The sequence below is a fragment of the Bombus bifarius genome, unplaced genomic scaffold (genome assembly GCF_011952205.1).
Source record: "Bombus bifarius isolate JDL3187 unplaced genomic scaffold, Bbif_JDL3187 scf7180000008178, whole genome shotgun sequence".
NCBI lineage: Eukaryota > Metazoa > Arthropoda > Insecta > Hymenoptera > Apidae > Bombus > Bombus bifarius.
The window spans coordinates 1,931,565-1,945,701 of NW_022884495.1; the positions used below are offsets into that span (position 1 = coordinate 1,931,565).

The following is a 14,137-nucleotide window of genomic DNA, read 5'->3' on the forward strand; positions in this document are numbered from 1 at the left end:
TGACAAGCGACAAAAGAAATCGTCCTGCTGGAGGTTCGTGCCTTCTCCAGTGGGATTGAACAAATTGCTGGACAATGGACTCGACAATCGTCTATATAAGTCGAGAATAAGTTCGCCGGTGACTAAGTACTGGCGTACGAGCGTGATACTCGTGCATACTTCGCTTACGTGGATCCTGGTGAGTTCGCTGTTATAACCGTGTACGTCAAGGCGTCTATAAATATCGAGCCATTTGCTAATCTCGTACGGAACAATAATAATCGATCCAGATTTTGTTAAAAGTGAGGTTACTTTTTGTCAAAAAAATATCCCCATAAATTCGATTTATAACATCTAACGTGAGTAACGAAAGTACTCGAATACTCCTAGAAACCTTTTGCGTATACGTGAAAGAGGTCTAAAAATGTTCGAGTATTTTCACGGGCAACTGTATACACGGTATAATGTTCTCAATGAAATCTAAATTTAACCTGGATATTCAAATATCCGATAATTAAGTAATACTCGCAACTGGTCCCTCCCATACCATTCTACCAATGTCCATCGAATTAACGCGTTCACAGACGTTCACGAACAGAAGCAAGGAGGCCTGCGTTCCAGTGTCGACATATCCGGCGTCTGTCCACCCGGAAAATGAACCACCTTTGTTTCCCATTGTACCGCCGCTAATAAGAGAATTTTAATTAAAGCTAGAGCATCAGTCGTGTGCCGTGCACGATTTGCTTCTTCAGCTACCGACTGACCCTGTTTCTTTCTTAACCCGTATATATAAATACACACACATATATATAATTTATCCGTTCACAAGTATAAGAATATTGACGCCATAGAAAGATAACGCTAGCGTGATAAACTATAGCACAGCTATTAAACGACGTTTGGAAGTTTGAAGCGAAAAGGACTCGTGTATTTTTTGGCCTGTACAATAAGATTTTTGTAAATTGATTTGAAATACACAGAACGTTAAAAGACATAAATTGTAAAGGCACTCAGCGAGAATAATGAATAAAAGATGACGATCGAGGCGAATAAAATATGATCAATCGTTCTAACATAGGTTTCGTTGAAAATTACAGTACAATTTTATCTTACCAATAAAAATATTTAATAAATTTTATATCATTACGTAAACCTTTCAAGCGAATTTACATATACAGCAAATTTAGTAAAATTCTACACAAAATTTTATCGCAAAATTTCTCCACCTTACAAAAACGACTCTCGGTTTAAACCACCTCTCTCAAAAAAGCTCCATTCGTTAAACCGAATATAAAACCAGAAGTAAATAACTACGACTCTCTACCGAAACACAACCGTCAAAAGGAGAATCTATGTTGCAAAAATCTCGAGCAGGGACCTGCCACTCTCTTCTCTCCACGTTCGAATCTCGCAGAGAGAGAGAAGATTGATTTTTGCGATTGTCAGAGATGGTTCAACGCTTTTGTCAAACGATACTGTACAGCATGGCCACCGGTTTTGTAATTCAACGCCCTGTCAACGCCTGTTTGTTGCATCGAACGAACGAACGAACGAACACTGTTCGATTCAGAGGTGATCAGCATCGTGTATATTCGTGAGAAAGAAGTGTTTAATAGATTTACGTTCGAGAGAGCGATTTCTTCGAGGGTGAGCGGACACTGAATCGAGCAGAGGGGAGATCGTAATTCAATTACTTTAGCCCTTCTGATTCATTTACACCCGGCACACGAATTTGCTTCGGTGCATCGGATACGAACGACACACGCGTATCGAAGATCAATGTTGTTCCGAATTTGAGAACGGGGACAACGAGATCGGAAGGAGTATTATCAGGATACTCGAGTATTCCTATCGATCGCTTTCCTGCCGTTTTAAGTCGGCCAGGATTGATAAAATTCCAGATACTATCGGTTGTACGATGCTTTCCAGTACGGTGCAAAATAGCCCACGATATATGTAGCTCTTACAAGTTCGGAATTGGTTATTTCGATGGAAAGGAAATTGGATTTCAGTGCAGAGAGGAATGGATTTTGGAACTTTTATAAATTGAGTCAAATTAAATACAGCGAACGAAGTGAAAATTATAGACGTTGAAACAACTTCGATAATTATTACATATTTCTTAAATAAATCTTCCTGGATTACCTAATAATACATAAATAAGCGGACTACGCATTAGTTAGAGAAACTATCCAACCAATCGGCTGTTGGTGATGATCAAACGCTTCATCGATTCAATCGTATCGCTCTAATAAGATTCTTCGAGACTTCTATTACGTAACCATTGCGCGATATACATATAACATTGAAGGAAACATTTCCCACCTCCATACGCAAAATTATATACTTTCTATGAGAATACATATTGAATTTTTTTAGACGAGCCAATTTTGCGACTTGAATTCGAGCAAACTCGAAATCACACTATTAGCACTAAGCTGAACTATCATTTATTTGTTTCACTTCAAGTTTCTAAGTATCAAAATTGCTTGAAACCACGTTACTACCAACGTGTGTGATTTCGTTTATTTTGCAATTTCATTTTATTAAAATGCTACGCTTTTCTTTTAGGTATGGTGGTCAATGGTTTTGTGAACGTGGTCATAACCACGATAGAAAGGAGATTTGGTCTGAGGTCATCGCAGACGGGCTTGATAGCGGGCGGATACGACATAGCTAGTTTCCTTACACTCGTTCCAGTGAGCTATCTAGGCGGCCGTTCAAAAGCATCGAAACCGAGGTGTGTATATATATACATAAATACATATTTCACTAGACGATACCACAAGTTAGGAGTTTAATGCATCTATAAAATTGATCAATCTTCTCTCAATTTTTCTCACGAACAGAATTCTTCTCTAACTTGATTTCTTATTGGCAATTTACTATACATAATTTTATATACATAAATACATATATTCACTAGACGATACCACAAGTTAAGAGTTTAATGCATCTACGAAATTGATCAATCTTCTCTCAATTTTTCTCACGAACAGACCTCTTCTCTAACTTGATTTCTTATTGGCAATTCACATTCCCTAGTTGTATCAATCTTGCAGCAAATCAGTGATGCGTATGCGTACAAATATGTTCAGATATATACCTCACACATATATGTATAATGTATATATATATACGTATGCACGTATACAAGGTATTGTCTTGTCTATTAATATTAATGCCGATATCGGTTCACCCCGACAGTTCTCATAAATATTAATCCTAACGTCAGCCGGACGAACAATGTCGGTGTTAATCTCCATTTCGTTTCTTCCCTTCGAAACTTTCGTGCCCTCATCACCCTCTATGGTATGGGCTTAATCCTAAATCGATAATCGATAACACTTGAAAACAAACAGCTCAACAGCGTAGCCTCGAAGCTAATGTTCCAACATAAATGATTGTAGCGATTAGGATTTATGTAATTTAGTCCTTAGATACTTGAGTTTTCTAAATAATAAAATAACGCACGTTGAAATTTCAAATTTCCTAGAAAATGAAATTGCCGGTTTCATCTCTGTTTGACAGGTACATAGGCATAGGTGTTGTAGTCTTAGGCTTAGGAAGTCTACTTTTCGCGTCTCCTCACTATATTGCTGGACCATACAGAGGCGGCCAGCAATCGGAAAATATATGCCAGAGGGTGACGAACACATCGTCCCGTTCGGTAAGTAATTTTACGCAACTGTTAACTAGTTTAATAGCCAAAAGATCAGTGTTTTCTCAATTGATTTTCATATTATAGCGAGAGAAAAGCTCTTTGAATAAATTTTTGAAAATGCAGTCTTTCTTCAACATTAGAATTTACTGCTACAAAGATTTTATAAAAAAGAAGAATTTAAAATTTAGCACGAGAAAAGTGGCAAGCAATAATTATTGCAAAAGAGAAAATAAGGTAGAATAGATCATTGGTAATTATTGATAAATTCATGTTCACTAGCATTTAATATGTGTATCGAAGAAATTATATTACGTGCAGGCTGACTTAATATTTAAATAAAAGCACACAATAATAGCTTGGAATATTAACAATTGGTGGAATATTAGACATTGACTAAGAACAAAATATATAAATGGGAGGAGGTTCTTTAAGAAGAAACTTATTCTTATTTTAATGTGATAATTTTATACTGTTTACTACTTGAGAATCAATTACTAGAGGATACGAGCTTGTGCCTTTGATCAACGAAGAGTAAAGATTCAATTAGGAGTAAGGAATAGGGTTTACTGATGGATGTCACCCTTTATATTGCAAAATTCCTGTCTTTATAACATAATCCAATTTTTTTTATCCTCAAATATCAAAAATAGATGTTAATTTTTCTATCATTAAATATCAAATTTAATTCCTTACAAAAAATTCGAAAGTAGAAAAAATAATAACGTAAAAAAAACCGAAAAGAAAAGAAAAAAATCGTCACACCACGTTTTACCTTTACCTTTCAATGCATCTCGGTTATATGTTAATGAACACCCATCAAACTTTCAAAACGAGAAAATTACTACGTCAAACGTAAATTCCTCGAAAAAAGATTAATCTTAATAATGAAACTAGCCATTCTACAAAAAGAAGCTTCTTACACATACAATAAACTTAATCATCTCCATAATCGATCGAGAACTTCGTGGAATCGTTACTTTTTTTATCCTATAATAAAAAATCCACTATTGCGACGTAAACGGTGTATAATCAACTGACATTTTAAACGTTTCATTCGTTCCATTCTTTTTATTCCGATTCTAATACAATCTCGCATTATGGAGAAAAAGATCAGACATATTTTTGGACTATTCTCGTTTGCTGATTAAATTACTCTCAATTCGCTTCCTCGACATTCAGCTATCCTGTAATGGATCCGTGGGCCAAACAGACCAGGAACCATACAGCGGATTGTACTTAACTATCTTTCTGATGGCCCAACTTCTGCACGGGGCGGGTTCCGCTCCTTTCTATACGCTCGGCGTTACGTACCTAGATGAGAACGTGTCGAAAAAGATGTCCTCTGTGTATGTAGGTAAGAAAACCACGTCTGTCTGTTATCGTCTTTCGAAACTATTAAAGCCTCTATTACTAAAAAGAAGCTAGAGCGTAGTTAAGTCAAGTATTATTTGAGAAATATTGAATCATCGGCAGCGATTATGGGATTAAATTCAATACGTAGGTATTAGGTTAAGTAAAAAGTTCTGAGCGTTTTTCGCTAGATGTCTTTAGTGAGCCATATCTCACGATGTGCACATCGCATCGAGTCATAGTATACACCGATTTCAAGGTGATATTACGCATCAAAAAGGTTCTTTGTCAGTTTTGTGTTCGGTGAAGCCAGTTGTGTGTTACAGCGTTCGAAAATGGAGATAAAAAAAGAGAAAATTCGATACATTCTTCAGTACCACTACGACCAAGGTGAAAAGGCGGAGCAGGCGGCCAAAAAAATTTGTGCTGTTTATGGACCCAGTACAGTATCGAATGCAACAGCAAAGCGGTGGTTCCAACGATTCCGTTCTGGTAATATGGACGTCGAAGATGAGGCACGCTCTGGTAGGCCAATCGTCGAAAATGTGGATAAAATCATGGAAATCGTCGAGTCGGACCGGCATGTGAGCACTTATTCCATTGCCCAGGAACTGAAGATTAGCCAGAAAACCGTTTGGAACCATTTGCATAAGGCTGGTCTCAAGAAGAAGCTCGACGTATGGGTGCCACATGAATTGACGCAAAAGAACCTTTTGGACCGAATTGATGCCTGCGATTCTTTGTTGAGACGTAACGAAATCGACCCATTTTTGAAGCGGATGGTGACTGGCGATGAAAAATGGGTCACATACGAGAACAACAGCCGAAAAAGATCGTGGTCCAATCGCGGTGGGCCGGCCCAAACGATCGCCAAGCGTGGATTAACGGCCAAGAAGGTTTTATTGTGTGTTTGGTGGGATTGGAAGGGAATCATCCATTATGAGCTGCTCCCATCGGGGCAAACACTTAATTCGGACCTCTATTGTCAACAACTGACCAGACTGAAGCAGGCGATCGACCAGAAGCGGCCAGAATTGGCCAATAGGAAAGGTGTTGTGTTCCATCAAGACAACGCCAGGCCGCACACATCTTTAACGACGCGTCAGAAGCTCCGAGAGCTTGGCTGGGAGGTTCTATCGCATCCGCCGTACAGTCCAGACCTGGCACCAAGCGATTATCACCTTTTTAAGTTTTTGCAAAATTTTCTTGATGGTACAAAACTGGCCTCAAGAGAGGCTTGTGAAAATGAGCTGGTCAAGTTTTTTACCAATAGGGACGAGGACTTCTTCAACCGCGGAATTATGAAATTGCCTTCAAAATGGACAAAAGTAATCGAACAAAACGGCGCATATTTAATCTAAATCGAATAATCTTGACTATGTTAATTTCATCGTCGAAATAAAGCGAAAAAGCGCTCAGAACTTTTTACTTCACCTAATACATCGCCGCTGAAATTTTGAAATCACTTTTGATATCTACATTTTACGGAAGTAAAAGATATAATAAAGAAAAGAAAAAATGTTAAAAGCATTACATCTTTGCTCTTAAATTTTTGGTTGCATCGCGTTACATTCACAATGTATCTTTGTTCTGTTTAGGAATTTTCTACACAATGGCCATAATAGGGCCTGCATTAGGGTATGTTGTCGGAGGCGAGTTGTTGAAGCTGTATACAGATTTTATCACCGTAGATCCGTCAGAGTGAGTCTGAATACAAATTTTTATAACTTACAACTCGTATACTAGCGTCATATGCATGGCTTTCATGCATGTCCATAATGAATGTTATGCCCGCTTTTCAAAACAATTCATTCGATAAAATATAACGAAGCTATAAATAAATTGAATCTTAAAAAATATATATATATACAGATACACACGTGTATGCCATTATACAAACTTCAATCTGTAAACACGATTCCAATTTTTCGCATCGGAGAGAGTTTAAAATTAACAAACAAAAAATCCCCTAAGGTTACTTAAATATCATCGTTTAGCATCACCTTCCACACTTTGAGCACACGATACTAACTAAAAGTTATCGTTAGCCCTAAATTCTCGATCGCGCATCTCCTCGCATTATCACGGGAAATATCAAAGACAGCGCGCAAACTACCAACTATTCGTTGATAAAAGAATGAAAAACGATGAATTACTTCTAGAAATTTTCTTCTCCTATCGATTCATTTCTCTCTTTCTAAATCGTATCTCGTTGTACCTTGAATAATGTTTCCGTACTTCTAAATGAAACACGAACGTTTATTAATTAGATGCGTCCTTTTAACTTCGGCCATTACTCTTTCGAAATTGGGCAAAAAAATTCTCGCGACAGTTGGCCGTGTTTATCGGGGGAAGAGCATCGATTCATTTCGAGGAGTGGCTTTCAAATAAACTTTCAGAAGAAACTTGCAAGGATTCTAAATTTACTGATGTCCATTCGGATCGTCCGCCGCTACGAGAGGCGCAGTTAACCGTGAAATGTGAATGGGGATCCTTTCGACTTTTAATTTCAGTCTCCTTCTAACCACTTCTTGCTCGTTCCTCGTCCCCGCCTTCTCCTTCCTTTCTTTTGTCTTTTCTGATGTAGGCTGTTATCATAATAATTTCTTGGCTCCTTGAGCTTTAACGGGAACGCAGCCTGAGCTTGATTTATTAATCGGGGAAAAATGGAAGTTCCCCGGAAAATGATTACTCCGGAAAGTTTAGTGGTTCGGGCATTTTATCGGTATGAAACAAAAGTAGAAACACAGGAAGAACGAAAGGAAGATTTGTTTCTGCGAGTTTGATCTTCTTTCGAAATCGAATTTTCCTTATTTTCAATCGATCTTCTTACCTTACTTATGGATACTTTGTATAAATAAATATCCATAATTGTATAATTATTAGTTGGTAATTTATCACGTGAAATTCTTATTATTTACCGTAGGCGATCTTATATAATATTCTTCGATCTTAAAATCTCAATTCTTTGCCATCTTAATTTCTATGCAAGTTTCGAACTTCTGTCGTCCTACTTTATCTCCAATATTTTATATTGCACACACAAACATTTCCATTCTAATTATCGCTTACACTCTTATGCGAAAACGTCCTACAAAGAAAAACCGTTTGAAGAGTTTGGGAAAGTTGAAACGCGAGAAATGCAAATAAAGAAGAAAACGCCACAGAACCCTGGACGTCGACCAAACAGAAAATACGTAGAGCTCCGAATCGATAGCCCGTCATTTAAAAGTAAAATACGCGAAGATAGAACCTCGGACGTTGGGAATCTTTTACACGGCCGACAACTCGATTTACTGTTCGATGCTCTCGGTGTCATACACGTCTCCGTTTGCGAATAGAAAGGATTGGAAGCGGGGAAAAAAAGGCGGGAAGAAGGACAGCGAGCAACGATTAATTCGATTCTCACGTGCATCTCGTGGAGGGGATGTAACTGAACGAAAGAGACGAGGGGTTGCTCCGCGGGGGAAGGAAGCGTTGCAGACAAATGGAACTTGATTGTGCTCCAAGTGTCGGGGGATGAAGTGACACTTTTGAAGGGTAACATCGACATCATCCTCAAACGTTGGTTCACCGCTTGACATTTTCTCCACGGGCTGTGTACGTGTACGTGTACGTGCGTGCAACCGCGTCCATGGGGTTACATGCGCTATTAATCGCGGCCCATTATACGCTCTAATGGTCCTCCGAGATATTTTCAACGGGGTAGAGAGCAGATTGGAAACAAAGATTGTATTTCCTTCAAAATTTCCGTACCACCCTGCGCAGTTCTTGCTTCGTAGAATTGAAAAATCGGCTATCGTATCGTGTAACTGAACTGAAGATTATGTATTATCGACTTTTGTTGCGGCATTATGGCAGTTCTGTGTCATGTACGTTGTTTTCAAAAAGCTTTCCTTCCACGAAGGAAAAAGTTAAAATTTCAAGAAGAAAATTTACTTCAATACTTTTTCATGGTTATGTAGTTTTTTTATTTCCCAAACTCTAACATAAATCACCGTGTCCTCTATATTTTGCAAAATCTATAGAATCCTCTTACTGCCCATTGATAAATTAAACTAATTTCCATGAAACCGAAAATTTCCTCGTCTTCCAAACTTCACCGAAAGGAATTCGTCTGCCTCGTGAAAACTAATAAATCAACGGAAGCAAAGATTAATTAATTAATCCCGTGATACGAGATCAAAAAAAAGAGCATCGACATCGGTATCCTCGTTATCGTTTCAGGGACAAGAAGATATAATTAAGCGATGCAAACACGTTTGAGAACGTTTGGCCGTCGTAACGACAAGCTCCTTCTGCGAAGCTTCTTTTCAAGGCCGTGAAACAGCAAAAATAGATGATAAAAATCCGATAGCCCGTGTATACCAGCAACATCATCCCTGTCCATTAACTCGATTCCTCTTCGGGCGTTATTCGTGCACCGTTTAAAACAAGATCTCAGCCATGAAAATTCTATTTCCACGATCCTGTTCCTCGCTGGTTTACCACGAAATCTTCATGTCCGACCATTTTTCACTGCCTCTCCCATCCCCAACCTCGTGTCTCGTCTCCAAGATCTCGCGATTAATTTCGAAATTCTGCGACGTGGATTTACGTACGTGTAAGATGTAGGAATATAAAGTTCGAATTTCTTACAACACGGTGTAAGATGCATCTGCAATGTGCTTCAGAGAAACGTGATTCACTCGTATTTGCGTACTACCAGTTGTCGAGTGTCAGATTGGAAGCTTCTGCGAGTTTGCGATGCTGGTGTACAGTAACATGTTTTTGCGAGCGTTCTTTCGGAAAGTGGTTTTCCTCTTTATCTTTCCATGGTTATCGTATCTTTAAGCTCTATTTACTGTGTTCCAGAAATTTATAGTTTTAACCCTGCCCCGGTGCGTATCATTCTTCATGCCCCTATTTCGTTTCAGCAATTTATATTCGTAGAATTTGAGAAATTTTCTAGCGATAGAAAAATGAGATTCGATCACGATTGGCCCCGAATAACACAGCGATGTTCGGTTAAGCTATTAATATTATTTTATGCGTTAAATATAACTTGCACTGTATCTCACTTTACCGTTTTTTGAATAGGAGATCTCCAACATTCCTACGTCGTAATCGTAAATTTCCTTGTATAAATGGTCAAGTAACAGCGAGTATTGTAGTAATGCTCACATTCGGCCCCAAATGTTGGACAGATCGGGGCAAACAGCCGATAAATCCTGGCGGGAATTTAATAAAGTTGCCGTGACGGCCTGGCTAAACGCACCCCCACTCTTAAAGCGGTGGGAAAAAAGCGGGAAACGCGTTTAACGCGTAGCGGCACGAGAGGCGACAAATTCCGATGGTGAGCCCATTACGCGTCATTCCCCATCGGCATTCGACGACTATGAACCCCTTTAGCCGGCGTAAAACGCATAATGAACGCGGAAAACTTTCCAGCCATTGTCCGTCCATCGTAATTCTTCCTTGCAAGTCGTGCGACGATCCTCTCTTTCCACTAATTTTAATGTTCTCCAAGCGTTTAAGGTTCAGCAGATGGATTCTTTTTCGCGGATTTCGCGGAAATGTTCGAGAATGTTTCATAATGTATTTAATGGTTTCGAGATGGAAATTTGAAAGGTCTTTGACACTGGATCGAACCAAGGCTTTTCCCATCTTCTGTTATTCGACTCTTCGTTAACTTTAACTTACGATTAAATTTACAATTAAAAACAATCGGAGGAAATTATATAAATATCCGAAATTAGTTAAAATTACTTGTCTGGCAGAGACTTCCATCTTTTTCTAAAATTCTTCTAGCTTGAAATCTGAATTTCTTCGAATGTTAATCTCTCTGGAAATCTAAAATTTCCATTTCGTTAGAAATTAAGCAGCTTATCAAAATTTCTTTCCATTTCTCCGTGTTTCTACCGACGAACAGATTGAACATCTGGAAGTCATAGCAGTCGAGTGTCATTTAAAGATCAGTTACGACTGACAGATAGAAAGAAAACGGGGGAAAAAGAAGGCTAAACGGCGATTTCTTCGGTCGGTATAGAGCAGTTAAGTCTGCTAAGGGATGATCGTGCAGTTAGTCAGCCGTTTCCGGGCAATCAATCACCTCTTCCCAGTCGGGTTTTGCCAGGAAAAAATGAGCCCAGCCCATCGGACGTAGCAAACGTAACTCCGACGGGAAAAAAGTTACGTAAAGCCTCTGCTAGAAATATTCGTTTCGTCAATCGATAAAACATCCCTGTTCGTCATATCGAATTGATTCAACGTCCAACATCATATTTGCTGATGATACTAGTTAAATTCCAGATATTTAGAGAAATATATCGAGACTATGAAAGAATCGGAGAAACGTTGTTCGCTTGAACTCGATTCAAAAATTAATCAAATTAATCAAATCAATTGAATTTTGATAGTTTCCATCTTTTCAAATGGATAATATTTCCTTCCTGTCGTAGACTTTTATCATATGCGCTTTCGGTTGCTGTCACGAACGTAGAATTATTCATTCAATTATTCACCTTATTGGTTCAAATCGGTTCGAAGCAATCTTGATCATCCAACATCCCTACCGTCATTTTACCACTATACTTCGTACAATATTTAAGAGTGAATTACTAATCACGAAGCTTAAATCCAGTCATCTATTTGACGTAATCCTCAATTTCGCACTATACATTTACCTATTCGGAAGCTAGTTATCACAAGCTTCAATAATCGTTTTAACACGTCTGTTTTTATCGATAAAATTCATCGAGAATATCCCATCTCTATCGACCAACCATCGAACAACATCCTTTGTCCAACATCAACTACGACGCGCTTCCCGGTTGAAGCCTGCTAATCCTCAATTTAAAATTCGATTCTCGTAACCGCCTAAACGGCGGAAGTTTTACGGCCGGGTCGCAACAGGATTTACCGAGTTTTCCGCAAACTTAAATTGCGTGTCGAAGCGAACGCAATCCGATAATTTGCAAACAGAGAGAGGTCGCTTCGTCCCTACAGAAACCTCGAATAAAAACAAAGGGACGAAAACGTTTGTCGAGAGCTAATAACATTCTCGCGAGTGCAATTACATTTTCCTTCCGATTCCGCTGGATGGAGCTGAATGCAGCTGAATGGAGCTGGAATGGAGGAAAAGAGTAGAGTAGCCGTTTGCGTTACGACCACTTCCGGTTGCAAGCTCGCGTCTACTGTAGCAGCTTAATAGCTACTATACACCGTGGACCTAAATTCCTAGTGCAAGTGAAACCCAGGATACGCTATGGCTCGAAAGAAAATCAAAGATAGTGAGACTGTCTACTACGGTGAACTACATATACGTTTTATAACAATTAATTAAAATGGTCTCAGAAGGATCCAATCAAACCTAAATTCCTAGTACAAGTGAAACCAAGGATACGCTATGGCTCGAAAGGAAATCAAAGATAGTGAGACTGTCTATTACGGTGAACTACATATATGTTTTATAATAATTAATTAAAATAGTCTCAGAGGGATCCAATCAAAATTATGTCATCTTTCGTGATTCAACAACTGCAAATCGATCTATCGAAAATAACGTAATAACAACGACGTTACTCCTTAAAAATACTCCATTTAAAATACTCGTTATAATATCTCATGAATAAAACAATTCTCTATTTAGAATCCATCTTGTTATTTATGTGCGCGAAGATACGAATTTGCATAAAAATCCGCGGTCTACCGATATGCGTAACACAAAAATTACTGTGTACCGTCTTATCCTACAGTACGACGTATTTTTCAGTTTTATTTTCACTCGTAGTCCCTTATTTTTCTTGTACCGTGAATTTAGGTTCACGATGTATGTGGCTCGTTTAATTTCGTAGTGAAACAAAAGATTGGACGGCAGATGTTGGTTCGAGCGCGACTTGCCTCCGAGTACTTTTCATAGTTTTTCGCTTTCTCACCTTCCGCTCTCTAGACTACGCTACGAATAGATTATGCTACATATTGCAGCGTAATACCGCGATTCTCAAGGAATTTGCTAGGCGGCGAGCTCGGTTATGTTCGTACGATGATGATGGCGCATTGTACGCCGTGAAGGAACGGATGATGAGTGAGAAACGTTTTCAAAGTACTGGCGAGGTTAGAGAATATTGCTCGTGCTAGACGTCTCCCATGAAAAAATGTTTAATAGCAGTGTTATCTTGTTATTATCGACTACTTTTGTATTACGTAAGATGATTCATGAATTACGAATGCGGCATTTAACTTATTGTCGTCCTAATAGCACACAGCGTATAGCCAAATTTCCTAACCAAATTAGCAGAATTTTTTCGTAGATGACGAATCGTGCAGGCCGAACGAGACTTTTGTCCGCGTATCGGTTTAGAACACGAGGAGAGGAGAACTTCCGGGCTCGTTGCGCGGCAATTAGTCGGGAAAGTTGCAGAAGCTCGGTCGGTTGGGAATTTCAGATGGTCGCGCCGTGCGGCGCAATTAAAAAAGCGCGAGGAAATCGGCCAGTTGCGCCGGAAGTTCCGCGACGGAAGAGCAATTCCGGCCTACTCACCCTGTCGTGCTCGTCGTCCGCTATACTGTTCCGAGATAATTACATTTTTTCCCCTGGAATCCTTGCCTGCTCTTTTTTGTTTACGCGCGGCCTACTTTCTACCGCAGTTTCGTTTAATATGAATGCCGCTTTAAAGCGTTTAAAAAAGAAAGAATTGACCCGTTTCGCGGATATTAGCAGTGCCGTCGAGCTTCCCTGTTTCCGTTTAAAACGACGGCTAACTAGGTAGATCGATGTAAAGTTTGGAAGACGATGAAAATTCGAAAGAAGGATCAGTCGGTTGCAGTGTGTGTTCTATATATAATTATTATTTCTATATAATTTAAAATGTTTGCTAATTGTAGACGATATTTGTTCAGGATTGGCTTAACACCAAACAGCAACGTATGGGTGGGAGCATGGTGGATAGGTTTCCTAGCAGCTGCGGTTATATGTTTCGTAATTGCTATACCGATCTTGGCGTTTCCGGCAGCTTTACCTGGTATGTCAACTTCAATTTGGAAAAGACGTCGCAAAGATTTTCCCTTTCTACCATCTGGAACTAGTAACTTAAAATACACATGTTTAAGAAACAGATTTGTAACGTTTGACGTTATAGACGTCGGTTTTGTTATTACGTACTA

At 39.0% G+C, this 14,137-nt stretch overlaps 1 protein-coding gene across 4 annotated transcripts in view; it reads left to right on the top strand.

Annotated features, from left to right (window-relative positions):
- The window catches only part of LOC117209522 (solute carrier organic anion transporter family member 4A1), a 49,282-nt gene that overhangs the window by 29,491 nt on the left and 5,654 nt on the right, over positions 1 to 14,137 (top strand). For all 4 annotated transcript variants that reach the window (XM_033451653.1, XM_033451652.1, XM_033451654.1 and 1 more), the window contains 5 exons: positions 2,551 to 2,719; positions 3,511 to 3,649; positions 4,823 to 4,997; positions 6,592 to 6,694; positions 13,874 to 13,995. In XM_033451653.1, the coding sequence (XP_033307544.1) occupies positions 2,551 to 2,719; positions 3,511 to 3,649; positions 4,823 to 4,997; positions 6,592 to 6,694; positions 13,874 to 13,995 (708 nt within the window). The remainder of the gene's footprint in view (positions 1 to 2,550; positions 2,720 to 3,510; positions 3,650 to 4,822; positions 4,998 to 6,591; positions 6,695 to 13,873; positions 13,996 to 14,137) is intronic.